Below are 24,249 nucleotides of genomic sequence, written 5' to 3' on the forward strand. Positions count from 1 at the left end.
GGGGGTCTTAGGAGGGGGCAGTTAGGGGACAAGGAACAGGGAGTCTTAGGTAGGGGGTGGGGTTCTGGAGGGAAGTTAGGAGCAGGGGTCCCAGGAGGGGGCAGTCAGGGGACAAGGAGCGGGGGGGTAGGGGGCTGGGAGTTCTGGGGGGGAGCTGTCAGGGGGCAGGAGTGGGGAGAGGGATCGGAGCAGTCAGGGGACAGGGAGCAGAGGGGTTTAGATGGGTTGGGAGTTCTGGGGGGGGCTGTCAGGGGGCAGGAGTGCGGAGAGGGATCGGAGCAGTCAGGGGACAGGGAGCAGAGGGGTTTAGATGGGTTGGGAGTTCTGGGGGGGAGCTGTCAGGGGGCAGGAGTGCGGAGAGGGATCGGAGCAGTCAGGGGACAGGGAGCAGAGGGATTTAGATGGGTTGGGAGTTCGGGGGGGGGGCTGTCAGGGGGTGGGGAGTGGTTGGATGGGGCGTGGGAGTCCCAGGGATCTGTCTGGGGGTGGGGGTGTGGATAAAGGTTGGGGCAGTCAGGGGACAAGAGGCAGGGAGGCTTAGATAGTCCTGGGGGGCAGTTAGGGGCAGGGGTCCCAGGAGGGGGTAGTCAGGGGACAAGGAACGGGGGGAGGGTTGGGAGGTCAGGGGGGGCGGGAAGTGGGAGGGGCAGGGGCGGGGCTAGGGCGGGGCTTCTCCCGTCCTCTTTTTTGCTCGCTGAAATATGGTAACCCTACTTTTTAAGTGTCTATAGTTTCAATCTACTCTAATGCACATGATGCCTTAGTGGAGCTGAAGCACTGGTAAGTGCTCTTTAAAAGCTTTGCTGCCTCATCTCTATCTTAGTCTTTCTTCCTCCCTGGGGGAAGGGGCGAGGGGCTGGGATAAAAACTGTGACATGGCTCAACCTACTAAAAACAAAAGGATCTGTCCTGCCATTGCTCCATAGGGGCTTGATGTGGTTAACTGCCATTTACCATGCTAGGAATTACATGTCTAAATCCTCTTTGCATTGACAGGGATATATTCGCTATCCTCCTAACAGAGGGTTATTTCCAGCACTTCCTAATACAAATTAAAACAAAGAGAAAAAAACAAAAGCAAACATTTCAATGAGCGGGTTATATAGTGATATCAATGTGAATTATGTTACCTGCAACATAGGATTTTTTTTTTTTTTAACTATTCACCATTTCGAAAGCTGGAAAAATGCAAGAAAATGTGGGTCACCAATTGGTCTGGATTGGACAGCATGGTAATCTGTCTCTAGGGCACAGAAGCAGTCCCTGTAATGAGGAATAATTTGAGGTACTCTTGTCTGCCTCATCGAATCTGGAAACATTGCTAATAGCTGTTGTGTTTACATTACCCAGACAGACTTGGGATGTCAGGAACCAAAACATTCTTTCTATAATGTGAGAGAGCCTAACAGCTGATTGCCTGCCTTCCTGGAGTCCCTTCTTTCTCGGTTAACTATATCATCATATCAGAAAGTTCTCCGAACAAATAAATGAAGTCTTAAACAAAGAAAGCATTCATCTCTAAATTAAAATAATCATGTAATCCTTCAACCCACCAAGTTACCTTTCATCTTTCCATTTTTTAAATTTATCATACCAGCTTCAGCAAGTGCCAGTAATAAAGTGTCACATTAGGGTATTCCTATTCATTAGTGTTCAGGTCTTTGTTCTTTTAATAGCGTTGGAAAGAGTCTACAAAGAAGCTGCATTAGGCTGCTCTCCAATCTGGGTGTTTGATCTCCCTCCTGACTTCAAAAGTGAGAAGGGGGGGGGGGAAACATTAAGAATAGTTCTTTTGAATGTCAGACAGGGTATGGCTCCTGAGCCTGCCAAATGTTAATTGGTGTCTGCCCCGACCATGGTGCAAATAAGATTCACAGCCAATTAGCTTGCTGCCATGAATCTTTACTACTTAACAAAGTGAACTGTCTGTTAGGGAGTATGAAAAAGAGCAATTATTATATGGTCAGCTCACAGAGAATCTTTTCAGAGATCAGTTTCTTCACGGGAACCAGGGCATATTAGCCTTTAAAGCAGTTCAGTGGAAGGAGGATACATTTAATCTGATTTAAGAAAAAACAATTAAAAAGGCTAATGCCTTTTCCATAATGTTTGTGACAGAGACGAGCGCCCCCTTTCTACTCATCATGCTAACTCATGCTGTTTGTCTCTCCGCCACGTAATCAGGCTTTCTGGTTTTTTTGACAGAAGAGATGAACTAGCTGTTAAGTCACTGAGAAGTGCAGAGCTGTGTGTAACACTGCACACATACTAACTGCCACTCATGAGCAAGCTCAGCTCCCAGCGAAGGTAATGAAGTCCCCCACTATCCGAGAGCATCTGCGATATGACATGCCCTATTATAAATACACTTGTCAAGGCACAACAGTAGGTTGGCAGGATGCTAAGGAAGCAACAAAAGTTGATAAGTTCTTGAGGAAAGTCAACTGATTAATATCATGGCTGTCAGAGAGCTGGCTCGCCAGACTCAATCACTTCTTTGAGCTTTCGGGATCTTAAAGAGGAAAGAAAAAAATGTACTGAAAAATATGTGTGTGAGTGTGTGTGTGTGTGTGTGTAATCCACTATGTTAATTATTCCTTCTGTTGTTTGTCGACATTTTTTTGCAATTCTGATTAGATCCAAGATCTAGTTTGATAGGGATGTAATACGTTAAGCATGATCTCCAGAGAAATCAGTCATCAACAGTGAATGACAACCACTTTGCTACTTAACCATGACAGACTAACTTATCCTAATGCAAATTGGCATCAGTTTCTTCTGAGCATGGTAGAGAAAGAATGAGGAGAATTCTGATTAGGGAATTACCATCATTAACAATAATTTTTTCTACTAATCAGCAGAGTTGAATTTAGAATTTCAGCGGTCCCCCTGTGATTCTGAAACCCCCCTCCTGTGAGGAATGAGTTCAAAGCCCTGTTCCACTAGCACCACCACCATGCTGAGGTGAACTCCTTTTCACGGAGGAGCCCATCAGTGCCTGTGTGCACAGTTTTTGCTAAATAGTGCAGGGTTACTCCTGCCAGTAAGAAAACAGAGTACCCTCGCCTGTGTTTTTAATTGCTGTTAGATGGAACAGATAAGCCATGTTAAAAGATGGCTTATTTTCCTTCACACCTCCCTGTTTCAGCTTTGAGAGGTCCCTTATCAGATCATGGTAGGGGCCCTTGTACTGTGCTATGCAGTCTGTGTGTGAGCGTGTGTGCACCAACATGTGAGGAAAATGAAATACTGCAAATTAAAAATAAATGTTTTAGTAAGACATGAAAGCCAGTTGCCTCAAGGACAGCAATTACTTACACTTTAAAAAAAGACAAGGAAAAAAAAAAAAAGGGTTGCATTCATAAATCCCACCAGGTATTTGTCCTACTGATGCCAGATATAATACTGCTGTGTTCTGATTTCATGAAAGAGAACAAAAAATAAAACTGAACTGCCTGTGGCTCTGCCCAGTGGGGCATTCTAATTGACTCCAAAGTCATTAATCAGTTCCCAATCAATCTATTCTACCAGCAGCAGGCAGTTAGGTCTCCATTACCATCCATTCATCATGCCATACCCTAATTCACTGCACCATTAGCCACATATTAGGCCTCAGTTAGGACAACTAAGTGGCAATTGCTAGCGCAGGAAGCTGTTGTCACTCACCTCAGCTACTGGGATGCCTTCGGGTGGACGGCACTGGAGCAGGACTTCCTGTTCCAAAGACACTTCTTTCCCCAAGGGCTCCTGTTCAAAAGTCTTTCGGAGATCTAGTAAAAACCAAAAGCAGGTTGTGAGGTCATTAATTCTTCTTGCAATGATTTACAGATGATTTTGTAGTGCAGAATGCATGTTAGGGTATTTCCAAGCAGACAGGAAGACAATCTCTGTCCTGAAGAGACCCTTGTCTAAAAAGACTGAAAAATATTTTCACTTCATTTTATCATGTTGGAGAACTTATATGGGAAAAGATTTCTTAGCAATTTTATTATTATGTATTATTTGTATTGCTGTATGCCTAGGAGCCCCACTCACAGACCATGACCCTATTGTGCTAGGTGCTGTACAAACAGAACAAAAAGATGGTCCCTGCCTCAAGGAGTTTACAATCTAAGTAGATTATAACCATCATCATTTGGAGCTGGATTGCTTTTGGCTCCTGTGCAACTTCATATAAGAGAGAGAGAGAGAGAGAGAGAGAGAGAGAGAAAAGACAAGGGGCCTCTTCCCCATTCTCCCCACCCAGTCACTCACTCACAATGGGAGTCCCTGCACTCAGGGAGCATCAGAACTCTGGAGTTCTCAAACTGGGAGTTGGGATCCCTCAGGGGGTCGTGAGATTCTTACATGGGGGGGTCGCAAGCTGCCAGCCTCCACCCCAAACCCTGCTTCACCTTCAGCATTTATAATGGTGTTAAATATATTTAAAAGTGTTTTTAATTTATAAGGGGGGGGGTGTCACACTCAGAGGCTTGCTGTGTGAAAGGGGTCACCAGTACAAAAGTTTGAGAATCACTGGACTAAGGCCTTATCTATACTAAGGACTGGTATACACCAAAAATTTAGATCAACATAGCTATGGTGCTCAGGGGTGTGGAAAATCCACACTCCGTAGTGCTGTAACTATGCCGACCTAACCCCCAGCGTTGACACAGCGAGCTCAGTGGAAGAATGCTTCCATTGAACTAGCTACCATCACTCAGGGAGGTGCCATTCCTACAGCCATGGAAAAACCCTTTCCCTCATAGGCTGCGTCTACACTACAGAGTTATGCTGGAATTGCTATGGAGCCATAACAATGCTGCTATAGTCCCTGTAGTGTAAAGGTGGCCTAGGAAAGGGTGCTTGTTTAACTAACTGGATTTAAAAATCAGTCTAGTTAAACCAGTGCAAGGCTGTAATGTAGATGTACTTAAACCAGTTTAGCCCTTGGTTATATTGAATTAGCTTAAGTTGATAATTTACTTGGTAACATTTTAAACAAACTCATTTAGTTAAACTGATACATTTTCCTAGAATAGGCAAGGCCTAACATCGTTGTCCTGCACAGGGAGTTGAGAGGAAAGAAAACTGAGCTACGGCTCTGTTCCCTCTCTATCCAGTGCAGAGAGGGGAATGGACAACAAACCCCTTTGACAGGCGGGGCAGTAAGCACCAGAAAGCATTGTGCTCCCTGAGGCACAATATGCTCAGAGCTTCCTGTGGCATATTCTTGCCAGAGCTGCTGCTGACTTGGTGTGCGCATCCATGCCACACCCAGTGCAGGGCTGTGGCTACAAACCATAGTTTTGGAAAATTAGAAAAGACATTGTGCAGCACTACTATAAGTGTGTTGTTTTTAGGGTTCTCAATAAAACCTTGCTTTCCAAGGGTCTTAAAACTATAGCAGAAAAAACATACCCTGAACTAGAAGTTGGTGCGGTCTACTGGTTGGTGCAAGAAGGCTGGTAGTAAGGACTTACTAATTTTATTTCTGTGCTGAGGACTAGCTACATGACCTTGGGAATGTTGACTCATCTCTCTGTTTGCTTCACCTGCTTAGGTCAGGTCTACACTACAGACCTATATCAGTATACGTATGTTGCTCATGGGTTTGAAAAATCCACACCCCTGAGTGACATAGTTATACCAACCTAACCCTTTGTTTAGACAGCACTATGTCCACAGAAGAACTTCTCCCATTGCGATAGTTACCATCTCATGGAAAGGTGGATTAACTATGCTGACGGGAGATGCTCTCTCACCAGCATAGGAGCCTCTGTAGCACTGAAAGTGAAGACAAGCTCTTAGTTTGCTCAGCATAAAAAAGGATATAACACCACCTACCTCACAGGGGTGTTTGTGAGGTTTAATCCATTCATGTTGGTAAAGAATGTTGAGTCCTTCAGAGTAACGGTACTTCAGAAGTGCAATGCATTCTCAGTTTTTCTTTTAGATTTTAAACAAGCAAAAATTAATAACTGTATTTAGTTGAGTAAAATACAAAAATAGAGTTGAATGTTTAATGCATCTATAAAGACACTCCCAAAGGAGATGCATTGCCTCCATCCAGCAAATGTATTTAATATATTTTATTCAATATGTTCATAAATGATTTGGATAATGGCATAGAGAGCACACTTATAAAGTTTGCTGATGATACCAATCTTGGAGGGGTTGCAAATGCTTTGGAGGACAGGATTAGAATTCAAATTGATCTTGATAAACTTGAGAAATAGTCTGAAATAGATTGGATGAAATTCAGTGAGGACACTGCAGAGTACCGCACTTAGGAAGGAATAATTAATTGCACAAATACAAAATAGGAAATGACTGCCTCGGAAGGAGTACTGCAGAAAAGGATCTGGGGGCTATCATGGATCACAGACTAAATATGAGTCAACAATGTAATACCGTTGCAAAAGAAGCAAACAAGACACGAGAAGTAATTCTTCCACTCTGCTCAGCACCGATAAGGCCACAGCTGGAGTATTGTGTCCAGTACCGGGCACCACATCTCAGGAAAGATGTGGACAAATTGGAGAAAGCCCAGAGGAGAGCAACAAAAATAATTAAAGGTCCAGAAAACATGACCCACAAGGAAAGATTGAAAAAACGTGGTTTGTTTAGTCTGGAGACTAGAAGACAGAGGGGGGACATGATAATTGTCTTCCAGTATGTAAAAGGTTGTTATAAAGAGGAGGGTGATAAATTGTTCTCCTTATCCACTGAGGACAGGAGAAGAAGTAAGGGGTTTAAATTGCAGGAAGAGAGATTTAGGTTACACATTAGGAAAAACTTCCTAACTGTAAGGATAATTAAGCACTTGATTAAATGTAGCATTAAATGTAGATCTGAAGTTCACTCAATAACCTTTTATACACACACACAAAATATATAGCGGGAGAGAGAGAGATTATATATATTAGATACATCTACACACACAAACACTATATATAAAGCATTTTATAAGATGATGAATATTGTGTGTGTGTATGTATATGTATATATACATATATACATTGTTGCCCCCTCCACCACCCTCCACTGGCTACTTACCATCTACCTTGAGCTCCTGCCTCTGGGATTTCAGCTGCTCACCTAGGCTTGCTAAGCCCTGTTGCCACCATTGGGCCTGATACAGCAGCCAGCTTCCAAGGACTTTCTTTTTGTTACAAGCGCACGTGGGTGCACGTGCCCCCCCCCTTTTGGACTGACCCCCTCCCCCCTGCAGCAAGCCCCCAGCTTTGCCCCTGCTGCCTACCCATTTGCCCCTCCCCCTTGTCCCAGCCCCTCACTAGCTCCAGTTTGTTTGCCTGCCCCGCCCTTTTCCTCTGCAGCCTTTGTTTGACCCGCCCCAGCCTCTGAAGCTAGCCCCGTGGTTCCTCTGCCCCATTTCCCACCTGGTTGCTCCCTTCCCCCTGCAGTCCCCTTGCCCTGATTAGCCCCTCCCCTCGTGCGCCCATGTCCCCTCCTATGCGCTTGTGCCCCTCCCCGTTTTAGTTTGATTCTGTACTAAAATCAGAATGTGAGCGTATGTATATGTATATATACATACACACAATATTCATCTCATAAAATGCTTTGTTTTTAAAACAAAGCTTTAATACTTACAAATTAAAATACGTTACCCATAATGTGCAATAATTACGTTTAGTACATAAACAAGCTTTCTTCTGATTATTATAAACAGGTGGCACAGATGAGTGTGAGCAGTACGTGTTCCCCATCCAAAATTTCAGTAGAGTTTTTACCAGGTGGGATTAATGCACATGAAGCTCCCCATCACTCAGTGACCTAATATGTGGTAATATTTTGAAAATGCCAATGCATTACAGTGGGTCAATGATCTGCAAACTAAAAAATACTCTAAGTTCAGGTCTTGACATAACAGCGGGGAATGTTCTCAAAGGAGCTATTAGAGACTATCAAGTAAATAATACTCATTTGAAAAAAGTACATAATTGTGTATTTACAAGATATGGAGCTCTTCTACTCCATTCTGTCAACTTCATCCTGTGTGCTTAGAGCTTTATCCATCCAGAACTATATATGTCCTCCCAATCCACAGAGTCACCAGATAGCTGCAGACAGATACTGGTTGTGCAGTATATTTAACTATCCAAGCATAAAGTTGGCTTGCTGTGAAAAGCAAACAAACAGAAGTTCTAATTTAGGCTTTTTAGAAACATTGAGGAGATGGAGAGCTCATGTAAGTGACTCTAGCACCTGCGGTATCCAGCTAGATCAGGGGTCGGCAACCTTTCAGAAGTGGTGTGCCGAGTCTTCATTTATTCCCCCTAATTTAAGGTTTTGCGTGCCAGTAATACATTTTAACGTTTTTAGAAGGGATCTCTCTATAAGGCTATAATATATAACTAAGCTATTGTATGTAAAGTAAATAAGGTTTTTAAAATATTTAAGAAGCTTCATTTAAAATTAAATTAAAATGCAGAACCCCTCGGACCAGTGGCCAGGACCCGGGCAGTGTGAGTGCCACTGAAAATCAGCTTGCGTGCCGCCTTCAGCACATGTGCCATAGGTTGCCTACCCCTGAGCTAGATACATCCCACTGGTGTAGGACTGGGGCTGTTTCTGAGGAAATCAGTTTTTTGATGAAAAATGGCCTTTTTTAAAAAAAAAACCTTGTGAAAATATTTTGATTTTCTTACAATTCTCCATTTGCTGTTTACTGATTCTAATCTTCATTTTCTTGCTGTTTGTGGTTTTAGAGAGTTCTTCCCCTGCCCCTTGTCAATTTTGATTGTCATCTTAATCACATGGTGAGATTTTTTCAAAACTGAATATTATCAAAACCCACATTTTTCAACTTTAAAACATGCCATTTTTGAAAGTTCTGTTTGCAAAATGAGGTGGAAAAAAGGCAAAACACAGTCTCACAAAATTCCAGACTGAAAAATTTGGTCCATTTTGAAAACTAGAAGAATGAAACAATCTTCAGGAAATGCTGCAACTGAAAACCAACAAACAAACAAACAAAAGGTAGACCCACTTAGTCAGGACTCTTGCCTGTGCAGAAACTGTGTGAATTGCTACTGCCCCTAAGTCTGCAACAGTTCCTTTTTGAGGTTCTCAGAGGATCAGAGAAACTGGTCTGGCACCTCTTCCATCCCTAATCTTAGGATGAGTGATGTGAGATAAAGGGATGAGGGTACCCTCTTACTACATCACTTTAGTAATATAGGGTATGCTTACACAGCAAAGGAAAACCCACGGCTGGCCTGTGCCAGCTACTTGGGCTCGCAGTGCTGTTTCATTGCTGTGTAGACTTTTGGGCTTGGGCTGGAGCCCAAGCTCCAGGACCCATAACATTTCTTCCAAGGCTGATTAGATCAGACAAGGAAGAATCCACTTCTTATGCTAGGATGCTAGGGGATTAGCATACCTCTTTGGTGTCATTCCCATGAAGCCTGATTGTTGCATTAGCAGACTTGGGAAAATCAAAAAGGTGATGGCTCGGACAGCTGCACAATTTAAGCACTACATAAATAATTGCTTCCAAAGGTGCAACCTTCATGGCTGCAGGTAGGGCGTCACCTTGGAGCTTCTGTGGAAGTGGTTTTGGTTTGGCTAGAACTCTCAGCCTGTACAACAGATATTTTTCTTCTTCCCACTCCTGTCCAGGGTGTGATGTAATGGAAAGAAATTCAAGTTTAAGGATTAAAATTCTGGGATGCAACTCTGTGCCAAACCCTACTTTCCTTACTAATGTGAAGTCAATGACTGTTCTTGTGCCACGTATTACAGGCATAGCACAAAACACACACATAGCGCACTGGGGCAAGACATCATTCTGAGACTCCTGAAATACCTAGGGACAATCTGTTGCAATCAGGACAGAGGGCCTCATTCACAACTGTGTTGAAATCAATGGTTTTCCACTGCTGTAAAACTGGACTAATAGAATGGAGGGATCAATCTCTCATTGTAAACCCACGTCTGAATTTCTTTGCTTTTTGGAGGGGAAAAATAGCCCTTTTTGTGAAGCATCTTTAAATGGCTCAATTTTAAATTCCAAGTGTAATGCATCCTTAGTCTAAAAACAACTCAAACATTATATTTTTAATCTCCCAAAGGTAACAGTTTCTGTGTACAAATCATTTTAACTCCTGGCATTATTCTGCTTCCTTTTCTTTTTTACCTTTCATCTTTGCAGTCAGCAAAGAATGACCTTTTTTTCCATTTTTATTTTTGTTATTTTTACAAACTGTATTTTATTCCTTCATTGTAGTTCTGGGTTTTACTGTGATTCGTGGGTGGGTAAAACTTTAAGGATATCCTTTATCATTTCTGAGAAAGGCGATAAGAGGCAGGGCAGACGCCTTCAAGGCAGTGCTAATGCAAGGGTGACTGATGAATAAGCATGAAAAACGGACACTTGTCAGCCAGGAATTAGATGTAAACCAGAAATGTACAGAACAATGCAGCATTAATGTCAGGAAAAGATGGATTTCTGCCCTTGGTAGACCTTAAAGACACCTCACTTCTGTTTTGTGCTCTTTCCAGTAACTCTAACTAGGATTTTCCCTCTAAAACAAACATACCAATGTCTTCAGAAAATGAGCAGGGCTTTTTAAAACATTTTTCACCCAACTTTGATTTAGTATGAGTTGATGTCATATAAGAGAAGAAGCAGCCTTTTGCAGAGATGCATTAAGGGAGAAAAGTTTTTAACAACATGAAAATTCTTTACTACAAGAGATAGTGTGTGTATGGTGGTTGTTTTTGTTTTTTTAACCTTATTTAATGGAAACATGATTAAGAAAAAATTGCAGATAAAGTTTGTATTCTGTTGGAGACAAATGTTCTAAAGGATGAAAGGATCAGTGTTTTAATTTCCCTCAACCCCACAAAAGCTCATCAGGTTACCATAAATCACATACTTATTAAAATGAATTATATATTATATTTATTATTCCAACTATGCATGAGTGATGCCGAGCTGGGTGGACAGGAGTGAAGGTCTTTTTACAATTGACAAAATTCTGAATTCAGTTGTCCTGTCTTCCATGATTTTGCTTCTATTATTTTCCACTACCTGGGACAAAACTGTGACACCACCTTTTGCAAACACAGATTTGGGAGTTGAAATCTGGATTTTCAATTTCAAGGGGTAGAGGAGAAAAAGGAAACTCAGGACTCTGTTCCATCAGCCACATTTCAGTTACTTCTTCCTGTTCACAGCTGAGTCTATGACCCTTGTATCTGAGATCAGTTGCACTGGTGGCTAGAGTAATAGAAAGGTTCCATAGCTTCTCTGAATTATTTTTTGATTTTGTCCTTGTGTGGTTCCAGTTCTTTATTGTTACTTAGATCAAACCAGATTTCCAGTGAGACTGTGACACTAGTGTCATCAACCTGTAATCTGGCAAATTCCTCTGAAACCTCTATCAATTGCTTTTATAAATGTCATGCCTCTCTCTGGAGAGCCCCTTGTGTAAAACACATGCTGTGTTTTGATCAAAGTCATCCTCATGCTCGGTGCAAATTTCAACACAGTCCTTCTAGTTGGATGTAAATATAGAGAGACAGGACCACGGTCTCAGCTGGGCCCAAAGAACAATGAGCATAGCTGAAGAGGAGGGAAATAAGAGACCCCTTTGTGCCTCCAATTCAATACTGAGGCCAGTTCTGCACCATCCTACTCCCCTGCATAAAGACTGCTTTAAATGACACCAGCTGACAATGGTCCCCAACTTCTAGTAGCTGAGGAGTGCTGCAATGGAGGGATGCCCCAGAAAAACACCCTTTCCTCAGCCATGCTCTGAACACTTCCAGCCAGTGGAAGTGTGGCAAAGAAGCCAAAGGATTCCCCTTTTCAGGGGGAATCTTCCACTGTCTCCGGCTTCCGAAAGTTTTGTGCAAACAGGTGCACAATTGCTGTAATGGAGCTCAAAATCCATTACCATTTTCAGGAAAATCCACGGTTTTCCTGAGAGTTCCACTGAATGTCAGTGGGTGCTGGAACATCAATCTTCCTTTTTCAGTCAACCAACCAGGCTGATGGTGGCATCAGAATAATTTTTGAATGTACAATGTGCTAGATGCTCCTTTCTCAATGAGGTTTAGATTGTATGCTGAATACCCATAGGTAAGGAATGCTATGCATACGAAGAAGTGAGGTTTTAACTCACGAAAGCTTATGCCCAAATAAATCTGTTAGTCTTTAAGGTGCCACCAGACTCCTTGTTGTTTTCATAGGTAAGGAAATTAGGATGACTGGACTCAAGAAGTTCTCTCCTCTTTGACTCATTGTGGGAAGGGATAGCCTGCTAAACCCAGGGTTGTGAGTTCAATCCTTGAGGGGGCCACTTAGGGATCTGGGGCAAAATCAGTACTTGGTCCTGCTAGTGAAGGCAGGGGGCTGGACTCAATGACCTTTCAAGGTCCCTTCCAGTTCTATGAGATAGGTATATCTCCATATATTTTATTTTTATTATTTGAGCAAAAGGCAAAGATATTCTTGCCATACTTTGCATTCTTCAATGGCATCTTCAGCAACTTGGACACTATTTGAGCTTGAAGAATCTGAAGAGTCGGATTGTCTGCCCTTTCTCAGATTAATTGCTTGTTTTGCACTACTTCCTTCAACTTTAGGCATGTTGAGTCAGATAAATTCCTATATGACAATCACCCATTTCATAATTGATCAGCAACTTTCACATTTACTGTGCTTAGAATGAGGAAAGGAAAAGCCACCGAATGAATTCAGCACCGTAAAGTAATACGAGCTAGCCATCTTTATACAGAACCACATGATCTGATGCCTACCCATCTTTCAAAAGTATCTAGATTCTTGCTACCTTAACAGTTCACAACCCCACCCGCTCTCCCTACAGTTCAGTGATAGTTGATTCCACTTACTACAGCCCTCTCTACAATCACCAATGGCTCCATCTATTCCCTTTCCCTTCTAAGTGCAGGTCTACACTTAAAACGCTGCACTGATGCAGCTGCGCCACTGTAGTACTTAAGTGTTGACGCTCCTATGCCAATGGGAGACCTTCTTGGCGTAGTTAATCCACCTCTATGACAGGTGGTAGCTATGTCGATAGGAGAACACCAGGTGTTCGGTTGCTAAAATTGCATTGCTCAGGGATGTGGATTTCTCACACCCCGAACGACGTAGTTATACCAACATACGTTTGTAGTGTAGACCTGGCCTAAGCTTCCAGATATATCTAAACCTTTTTATTTTTTCCTAGTAGGCATAATAAATTTTCTCATCAATTCCATTTTAACATTTGAGAAGGTTCAAAGTTTTCATTTAGAAATTAAAAGCAGAGACTAATAGTTCTAGTATTTTTTTCAACTATATATTATAATAATAAAAATGTGAATGTGAAGTTAAATTTTTTTTAAAAATCCATAAAACCACTAGGTTCAGTTTTACCTTGGGAAAAAACATAAAACAAAAACCTTGAATTTTTCACAGCATTGGCAGGTCTTCTTTTGAAAACCATAAATGTATTAAAAGAAGTGTAGTACTTACTGATTTTAGGTGTGCCTTTGCAATTGTGAAGCTAAAGTTATACCATACAGGACTCTAAAGACATTTCTGTAAGCAAAACACCCAAATTCTGCATAAACACTTTTTTTCTGATTCATTAATCTGTCTCTAGCAGCAGACTATCGGTATAGAAATATATGCACAAATCTTTAGTTAACTTCTTGATTGCTATATTTCCATCCCCTTCAGGGTTCAAGCAGGCTCTGTTGCAAGACATTGATTTGTATGAGACATGACAACATATGGAGGACATCCCCGAGGCTCCCCCCCGAAGGTATTAACACACACAAATTCAGAGATTTGTTAAATGAAAGTAACACTAACAATGACATTAATGTCCATTTTAATTCAATGTGTTTTTAACTCAATATTGTGAACCCTAAGGCTTGCATTTATTATATATCCTAATCATAACCCTTTTTCTTAGTGCATGTGGAGCTTTCCAAGCCAATTTGCAGCAGCCTTCTCAGTGAAGAGCAGAGCTTTCAAACCGTCATCAAATCCAGTCAGATGGCAGTCATCATAATGTGTGATATTTGTGTGCCTTTGGCATAGCTGCATCTGGAATCCTCTTGTTGGCCCCAGATGCGAAGGCTGGCTGTATGTTGAATTTGGCCTATTTGAAATTTTGTTCAGAAGGACCCATGACTGGCATGGAAAATCAAAGCCACGTACACGTATGGTCAGGTCAGTTATAGGAGACTGGTTTCTGATGTCAGCTGCAGACCATTCTTCATGCCACATCAATGTCGTGGAGAAATCTCGGCAGGGCAAATGGGCCTACAATGGCTGGTGAAAACCACACCCTTGGGTGTTTGAAGAGGTCTGTGAAAGTGGTAGCTTGAGTTTGTCCTAATATTCTCAATCAATCTGGCAGTAGTGTCAGGACTCTGTGGGGGTGGGAAGCAGGGCCGGCTCTGGCTTTTTTGCCGCCCTAGGCAAAAAAGCCACCTGCTGCGCCCCCCCTTCCCCGCGGGCCCGCAATCCCCGACTGGCCGGAGCGCCAGTGGGAGGGCAGCGAGCCTGGCCGGGGCCCCGCTCTCCCCGACCGGCTGGAGCGCCGGGGGGGAGGGCGGCGAGCCCGGCTGGGGCCCCACCGTGCCGCCCCCCCTCCAGGCGCTGCCCCAAGCACATGCTTGGTGGGCTGGTGCCTGGAGCCGGCCCTGGTGGGAAGGGGTCCCAGGGCAGGCGGGGGGCTGTGCTCTGGGGGGGTGGGGTTGTGTGGAAGAGTGATGTTACTTAACATAGGGAGCCATGGTACTGGTCTGGGTTGAACTGTCCCAGTTACGATGTGCATAGTTGAGTGTAGCTGTGTGTCACCCAACTTGACATGAGACAAATGGAGCCAGATGGAGCACAATATTCTGCTGCAGACTCACAGAGGGCTAAACCAGATGATCAGAGAGTTTGGGTGTTGGCTCCCCATGAAGTGCTGGCCAGTTTGCTTAGAAGATTGTTTCGTATCCTCAACTTAGCTGCAGTTTTCCTCAGGTGGTTAAGATCAGGTGAGAAATGTATCTAGGTTTACTCCAAGGTAGACTGGGTGGGATTCATGTTTCATGCAATGTCCATTGAGACAGATATTCAGTTTTTGGTCTGTTTTAAAGATGGAACATACTCAAAACTGTCTTGGTACACTTGGCTGTAAATGCACTAATTTACCATTAACTGCAGAATCAAAGCCATATGTATCAAAGAGAAAAGTATCCATATTTTGAGATGTGAGCGCTTGAAAGAGATATAGACCTGCTAGAAAAAGTTGCTTGACAAGAATGATTCTAATGTAGTGAATATGTAAAATGAGCTAATGAGTTCTAAAATGCCTTCTTTCTCTTTCTGTGACTTGTGATGGAGGAGGTCCATCTTTAGCTCAAGAGTAATCTCAACTTAAGACCATGTGGCCCAGTTCTCTCCACACAGGATACAAGTAACGCCTGTTGAACGCCTCTTGCATCTGAAGAAGTGAGGTTCTTACCCACGAAAGCTTATGCTCCCAATACTTCTGTTAGTCTCAAAGGTGCCACGGGACCCTCTGTTGCTTTTTATTGATTGGGAATTACTCAACCTGCAGGGAAGAAGGAATCAGGCCCCCTCTTTAGTACTGCCCAATGTACACATTCCATGTAAAACCAATTCCCTTCATTTTTTCATATTTCACACTCCTGTGTGTTCTTGATTTTCTTTTAAATGTCCCGGCCTAGTTGTCCTCTTTCTCCCAGATCTTATAACTAATACAAAAAAAAAAAGAACAGGAGTACTTGTGGCACCTTAGAGACTAACAAATTTATTAGAGCATAAGCTTTCGTGGACTACAGCCCACTTCTTCGGATGCATATGTGGGCTGTAGTCCACGAAAGCTTATGCTCTAATAAATTTGTTAGTCTCTAAGGTGCCACAAGTACTCCTGTTCTTTTTGTGGATACAGACTAACACGGCTGCTACTCTGAAACCTGATAACTAATACAGTACTCTCTAATATTTTGGAGGCAATGGAACTGTCTCTTCACAATATTGTCTGGGGTGAAAATAATGGGGAAATAGGTAATTCAGCAACATATGAGCACAGAACCCCAGAATTAAAAGGTTCACTACCTGAGTGCCAGTAATGAATGTGAGATTATTTTCACATCTGTCTTTCTGTCCAACATAAGTGGAGATAATCTATCACATAAACCAATCCACTTTCCTGTACCACATTAATCTTATCTGTATACAGTATGAGACATGTATATAAGCTACTATTTAATCTCCCTTCTTAAAAAAAAAAAAAAAAACCAATTCTGAAAAAAAGGCTTTTAGTTAAGTCTATAGAAAACGAATATAAAATTAAATACGAGTTTAATAAGCACAATTCCTGATTAAATAGCAATTTCTTAGTGGAAAAGAGAATTTTTTTTTTTAAGTTTCCATTTGTTTCCAAGACACTGGAAACGAGCCAAAAAATGAGAAGGCATCTAAATTCATTATGCAAAAAGCCTACTCCGATGAAATTAAGAGGAAAGCTATTTATTTCTTGCAGCAGGTTTTCAGCAACTCAGAAGTTGGACACACAGATACTGGCTCTGTGTGTGATTGTACATTTTCAGGGGCAAATCAAGTGTAACTTCAATGAATCTAATGGAATCACACCAATGTAAAACTGGTATAAGTGAGAAGATAATCAGGCCAATTTCACATTTATTCAATTGCCCTGTAAATTGATAAGATATGATTCACAGTTGGGGTAAATTGGCCTGGCTCCACTAAAGTCAATGACACCAGTTATGGAACTGGCCCACAATTTAGGCCATATCCTGCAGTACATAATTAGTCTTTATCAAGTGAAACCCTCACCGGGTTTAATTCTATTCTTGGTTACATAGGCACAGCTCGCATTGATTTCTTTCAACAGGAATTTTGCTCAAGCAGAGAATGTAGGATTTTATCCATATAATCAGATCAACATTGTTCAAATATTAGTTTTAAAATAATGCATGGTTTTGGATTTTTTTTAACAAAAGGAAAAAACTATCCTAACTCCTTTGTCTTCTCTCCATAAAGCTACAGTCTCTTAATTCAGTAAGAAAAGTATATTTTAGGCCCAGTGTACATTAATATTTCAAAGCATCTTAGCACCTCCTAGAGTCAATATAACTAGGGCTTGCCTAGAATGATGAGGAAAATTGTATTTACACCATCTAATATCATGTATCCCAGACAATGAATTGCATTTCTCCAGCTCCACTATTATTCATTCTCTTTTTCCATTTGCTAGATCATTAACATACCTAGAATTTTCAGGTCTAAACAGATCCTAGGGAATCTGCCAGTTTACAAAGGTGAACCCCTTCCAGTCTCTTTGTTGTGGGGAGACCAAACTCTCCAGTGGAAGAATTCCAGGGAAAATCATGAAGTTTCCATTCCACCATTCAGGAATAACCTTCATCGACGAGAAAGGTCCAAATCTTAATTGCAAATGGTCCAAAGCTGCAGACATCACACCACCCAGTTCTACACACTGAAAGAAGTCACAACCTTGGATTCTGAATCAGTTTCACTTCCAGGTTAAATTTCCAGCATGTGTACCTCTCTGAAAAACACCACTCTTTACTCTAGATTTAAAGATGCCTTCCCTCTTGACCAACTGAAGTTCTCTACTTGGCTGATGTGATTTTTCAATTGACTTTTTGCAGCGAATTTCCATTGACCAGGTTGTTATGTCCTTTACGACACATGCCTGACCTTGAATTAAATAAATACAAGCTGCTTTTCCAGGATGCACATTCTTCACACTTTCAAATTACTTTTCACTTAATTCTATTACACGGTCAATGAACAGAGATGTTGAATGCAAATTTTTGTTTTGTTTTAATGAACTTCAGAACTGGTCCTCCAGAGGATACAATAATTCTACAACCCTGCAAAGCAATAACACTGGGGTCCAGAATGAAAAATAAAAAAGTATCTTTCTTCTGAACATGCTAGAAAGAGCTAATTATGTCATCAGGGTACGGTACGACTTGTGCTGAAATCACCAGCGACGGCTATTAATGTGAAGTAACTGTTGCACACAGAGCACTGTAGGGTTTCCCTCCCCCAAATATATTAGCCTTCACTTTTTTGTACTTATTAAAAATGAAAAATGTCTGGCCTGATGTCATAACACCACAGAGAGTTGCGTTGTGTTTTGTTTCCTTCAAAACTCCGCATTGTGTGCTTACTGCAGGCAAATTTCAGGGCCAGATTCTGCAGGGATTTTATGCAGGTGCACAATACGAGGGAGAGTGTAAAGACCTTCCCCACCCATTGCTTGTCTCAGATAATGACCAGGGGAACACAAGGACGGCTCTTTCCTAACTCCGGGCCACGGTTCCCCAACATGCACCAGCTTGTGAAATTCACCAGTGTGAATAAATCACGCCCCTCGAGCAACGTAAGTTACACTGACATAAGAACTAGTGTGAACAGCGCTATGTTGGCAGGAGAGCTTCTCCCACTGACATAGCTACTGCCACTTGTGGAGGCTGGAGTAATTAAACTGATGGAAGAGCTCTCTACCGTTGGCTTAGAGTGCCTACATTAGAGAGCTTATAGTAGTGGTGCAGCTGCACTGCAATAAACTTCTTGGGTAACCATTCCCTCAGGCAGCAATGCTGGACCCTCCTACTGCCTATTTTAAATGTTGGCACACTTAGTATTTCTGATTAGTGATATGTCATCATGCACAGCCTATCTTGGCATGCCCAGAGGATGTAGGGTTTGAGATTTCACAGTTATATGGGTATGGCTACTGTTGAATTTTTAGTTATGTTTCAAATCGAGTCTAGACAGGTGTGATGGGGTGTTCACCCCACACTATCCCAGAGAGGGTTATTGTGGCCCAGGATGGGTTAAGTAACCTGATAGGCCATCCCGAGGGGGAGTTAGCCTTGATGATCAAGCACTGAGTAGGGATGAAGACCAGCTGGGCAGGGGCAGGCAGGGCTGGTATAAGGTCAGGAAGTGAGGGCAGGAGATGGCAGTCACTCTTTGGGCTTAGAAAGGGAAAGGAGAAGACTCACGGGAGAGTAGAAGCCTGGATCCTGGGCCTTAAGGAAGGGTTTACTCACAAGTGTGATAGAGCAGAAGCCTGATAGGGCTGGAGTAGGAAAACAACAGTAAAGTTTGGCACAGTGCAGACCTTGGCCGTTGATCCTTGAGCTGGAACTTTAAGCAGTGGAATAGTCCTGTGGGACCTGCTTAAAGTTAGGCATGTGCTTAAGTATCTTGCTGAAATAGGGCTTACTTATGCTGGTGTCAATTCAGAGTCAATCCACTGAGCGACTCTGGATTAACACTGGCATAACTGAATTGGCTAATTTGGTTAATTATTAGAATTTGGCTAATTATTATTATATTTTAGACAATAATGTCACCACTCACTGATGTACATACTGTATGTGTTTAGAGTCCATACAAATATTTATTATTTACCTATGAGGCCAGCTGAAAATTTTGTAGTTTAAAATAGATGATTTTTCTGGGACTGTGCTTTTACTGCTTGGTATAAATCTGCAGGCTAAATACCTAACACTGGAGCTCTTAGTCCCATGAATAGAGGCTACAGGCCTGGGCCATATTGTCCAAGAAGCCCCAAATCAAGGGAAAGTATGCAAAAAATTATCATCAAAAAGCAAAACTGAAAGTTCATAGGCTCAATTCCTCCATTTTTAAAAATACACTTAAGCACTATAAAAATTACTAGACTGACTTTCTCTCCCTCTCTCTCTTAAATGTGGTCAAAAATATCAATCACAAGCAAAGATCTTGGATGCCAATTTTCTACCCAGAATGATTATTTTTTTTTACAGCTAAGTTATAAGCCTCTGAAAATAAAAGTTTGTGATGAAATCACTGACAGACTCTTGGCTATATATATAATTTCATGAAAGGCAATTACACATCTGTAACTTTAACATTGCCCTGTTATCTTCATCTGATATATATTCAAACCCTTAATTGAAGTAAATATGATGGCCATCTGTCAAGTGCTAACTGGCAGGGCACCAAAATCTACTAGGTGATTTAATACAGATTTTGTAATCTAAAAAAGCTGTTGAAACATTGCTAAAGCTCTCTGAAGCACAGTGCTAACATTTGGAATGGGTAGTTAAAGTTCACTGCTTTCCTGTCAGAAAGACCATAGAGAACTCTAGAAATGTTTGTTTGCCCCTAGAAAAGGATTCAATACAAAATGCCATGTATAAAGCACTCCAGAATCAGGGGAAATTGGGATTCAATGCAGATTCTGTCTATACAGATATTTATAGTATTCCTGTGATAGTGAAGTACCTAACTACTCCTAAGAGCACCATGACCTAACGAGCGGATAAAGTACCAGAAGGGGACTCAGGTTCTACTCCTCACTCTGCCACTTATCTGCTGGGACCTTGGGCAAGTCAATGTACCTCTGGACCTCAATTTTCCCATCCTTGAAATGGGGACAATTATTAGAACTGAGTGAATAATAATTTTTTCGGTTCTGTAGTTGAACCAAAATAAAAATAAGAAAACAAATTTGTTTTGGTTTCACCTGAAACAGAATTTTTTTGACTTTTCTTGCCAAAACGAAAAAGCAAAAATGTTTTGTTTCAGGTTAAATGACTTGTATTATGCAACCCAAAACAAAATATTTTATTTTCTTTGTGGATTTTTTATCTTTATTTGAATAAAGTAAGCCTAGCTAAATTTCTAAACAAACAGTGTTTCAAAATGAAAAGTCACAACATTTTGTTTCAAAAACGTTGAAATGAAATGTTTGGACTTTTTCTGATTTCCCCCCGGTTTTTTTTGGTCAAAACTATTTGCTAAATTCAACCCAAAATCATGAATAGTTTTGGTCAATCCAAGACTGTATTTTTTGGTGAATAAACCATTCGTCTAAAAATTTTTGCTCAGTTCTAATAATGGTACTGACTTCTCTATGTAAAACTCTGAGCTCTATTGATGAAAAGCATTACATAAGAGCCAGGTGTTATTATCTGATGTAATAATATCTGATAAACTGATTACAGGTTGTCTGTGTCTGTATGAGGGACGAGGCCAAAACCTTGCATCCAAACTCCACTGAACTCTGGGGAGATTCTTCTCCAGATCCATTTTAATATCAAAAATGTGTAGGCAAGATCCATTTCTAGTCAAGTAGCTTAGGTCAAAGTGTTCAACTTGAGTACTTAAAATTAGCCTCCTAAATCTGTACCTAGACATGTAAATAAAAGTGGCTCGATTTGTAAGTGCACTCAGCAGCCTCAATCCAAGTGACTTCATTGAGAGTGGGATGGAGTCCTAAAAAGCCATTTGTAATGGCTTGAGAGGACACTATTTCATAGCAAAATGATAAGCAAACAGTCCTTCCTTCGTCTTCCTTCTTAAAGGTGTTGGTAAGGGAGATGTTCTTTTTCCTGGAAGAGGAATTCTCTTCTCTTGTTCTAAAATGTCAGGCTATATTCAGTATAGACAAGCCTGACAAGTATCCAGCTGCGGGTACACCAAACAATGTTTCTTTGTTCCTTTTTCCAAAGGCAGGTGAAATAATTTCTGAATTACACAGCTTGCTTGCATTGTATTAAATAAAACTCACTTAATCCACATGAAAGGGAAATGGGAATCCCCGCTGCAAATGCTGTACAAAGACAAGCCCCTTTTTGAAAATTAATGAACATTAAATATTTGTATTGTCAACTGAAGATCTATTGTCTGGAAATTGGTTGTCCTGTTTTTTCGTGGGTGGAGTGAGAGTGGAGAAAGGATTTAAAATAAATATTGAGATTAGTAACCATGCATAGCAAGGATGAAATGTTAAGAGTTAAGATGCCTATGTTTGCTATCATAGTTCCTCTCTGATTACAGTGATATGCTAAATTTGGTCTCTGTTTGTCAGGCAAAAGCAGCATTATTAAATGGCTGCAGAGACACAGGGAATTGTTCTTATCCCATCACAGGGTTTGCTTTGATAAATTCCAGCCTATTAGCTGCAAACACTTTCCTTGGGTCAGGATCACTGCAGAACTTCACAAATAATTTGTTGTTGTTGGCTTTCTTTTTTCATAAACCTGGAAGGAGGAGGATGCAAGTCTGGCTCTCAGAAACAGAAGAAATGATGAACTGACACATCTAAGTGCAATACTGGTGGTCTGAAGTCTGACATGCTGCATCAACCACCACAGAAGATTCAAGGCCTATTCAGTGTGTGTGGTTAGAAGCAAAAGTTCCCACCCAAACAAACCAGAGTCACTTCACTCCCAGAGAAGAGGTACTCACATGCAATGCGAACATAGGCCTTTCGACTCTTAGTAGTGCCGGCAGAGCTCCAAGCGACACACTGGCACCAGTAATCTTCAGGTCCAAAGAGTTCTTCCACCTGCTGACGGGAAATCTCAATGCTCACTTCCCGAACAATCAAACCTGTCAGGATACAATTAATATCCCGAGTGTATTAGAGTTGGTGAAGCTATTGTTCAGAGTAATATATTAGAGAGAGCGCGCATGCGAGAATGCTTGTTAAACTCTTCTGAGCCCTGGCTGATAATCTACTCAACAGCCCTTATCTCGAGGAGACTGTTAAGAAAAACAACAACATTTTACTCACCCAACAACATTATAGGTGAGTGAACAAGTGAATATTTTGCAAGACTCATTTATATCATGTATACGTGCACACACACACACACACACACACACACACACATTATACATCTAAACATTGGGCAGATTCTCAGCTAGTGTAAACCAGAGTAGCTCCATTGCTGGCACAGTACAATTTTAATACGAAACATGCTTCCCACCTCACACTATCGGGAGCTGTGTAAAAACACAAGTCTCCTCCTTTAAAAAACTATATCATCCTGTTTTGGAATGCTGATGGAGCAACTCTTGTTCACTCAAACACTAAATTGTGCACAGCACCGTGGCTTCACCCCTCATAAAAATATAACAGTTGTCTACACTGGTGGTCTCAAACCCTGCAGTTTAATAATTGTAAGCAGTATTGTTTTGAACAATACTGTCCAGAACAAGGGTCTACCCTGCACTACAGTATTGCACACCACTGTGCTCTGCATTGCCCCCTAACGTCTTCCCCCACATATGCTAATAATGCATTTTAATGCAATCCTCAAAAATCTGCAATGAAAACAACAGTGATGATAACGCTGTCACTGCCATTACAAACCTAACATTTACCCAGTTACCACACAGTGCTATCTGATGTGAAACATTTTTTCCTATTCTAAGTACAAGGAAATATTGTGGTATCTGAGATACCACTGCAAAACCTGTTGGTAAGATGCTGACTTTTTAACACCAATTGACATACTCCGTGTTTTGCGTGATCCCACCCTTACAATTCACCAACCCTGTGAAAATGTTCTTCACTTCAGTTTTAAAATGGCAGCCAAGGTGTGAGTGTGTGTGTGTGTGGGGGGGGGGATTTATGCACCACTTTTTAACATATTTGCTCTGTGTTCCTGATGCCAAAGTCTCAATAAACTTGTAGAGTGTGTCCATCCATTAAAAAAAAAATCATCACCATTTCTAAAACTTAGTCCAACAAAGGACCTTAAGTATATAAACCTCACATACAAATATTTTGTATAGCGTGACTGATTTTCTTTTTCCTTACTGTAATGCCAGGAAATTTAATTAAAAGATACTTGATCTTAGTCTGCATAGTTTGTCCCCATCACTGAATAACTAACACAGGGGTTATGAGTCTTTCTGCTGAACACAGACTTTCAGGCCAGCTACCCCCAGCCTCTTACAACATGAATTACAAGGTGATATTTAGAACATGAATGTTCCCAATTGTACAGCACAGAGCGCACTGCATGCTCTGGAAGCCAAGCAAACCCTTGATTTTGCCTCCAGCCTCATAGAGGCTCCATTCAGGAAGCTGATGATTAATTAATATTTGTGCACAGTTGTATACTGTCATTTATGCTGCACACTCTTTCCATCCAAAACTCGGTTAACAACGTAACATCATAAAAAACAACAACAGGAATTGAAGCATGCAATATCATACACAGTTTTGGTAGGAATTCTTTATAACTAGATGCATTTTCCTGCTAGGTATTATATAGCCTACCATCTTTTTAATTTCCTTATCTTTGACATGTTTGCCCAGGAAATTATAAGCTATTTTGAGGAAAATACATACTAGCTTTTCTCCTTGAAACTAAACACTCAAAATTTGGTTGCTGTACTTCGATGAAGTAAAAACA

At 41.3% G+C, this 24,249-nt stretch overlaps 1 protein-coding gene across 2 annotated transcripts in view; it reads right to left on the reverse strand.

Annotated features, from left to right (window-relative positions):
- Window positions 1-24,249, reverse strand: part of UNC5C (unc-5 netrin receptor C) — a 368,853-nt gene that overhangs the window by 88,524 nt on the left and 256,080 nt on the right. For both annotated transcript variants that reach the window (XM_054030966.1, XM_054030965.1), the window contains exons 3-4: window positions 22,289-22,432; window positions 3,667-3,770 (exon numbers count right to left, since the gene is read on the reverse strand). In XM_054030966.1, coding sequence (XP_053886941.1) covers window positions 3,667-3,770; window positions 22,289-22,432 — 248 coding nt within the window. The remainder of the gene's footprint in view (window positions 1-3,666; window positions 3,771-22,288; window positions 22,433-24,249) is intronic.

This window comes from Malaclemys terrapin, chromosome 5 (assembly GCF_027887155.1).
Source record: "Malaclemys terrapin pileata isolate rMalTer1 chromosome 5, rMalTer1.hap1, whole genome shotgun sequence".
NCBI lineage: Eukaryota > Metazoa > Chordata > Testudines > Emydidae > Malaclemys > Malaclemys terrapin.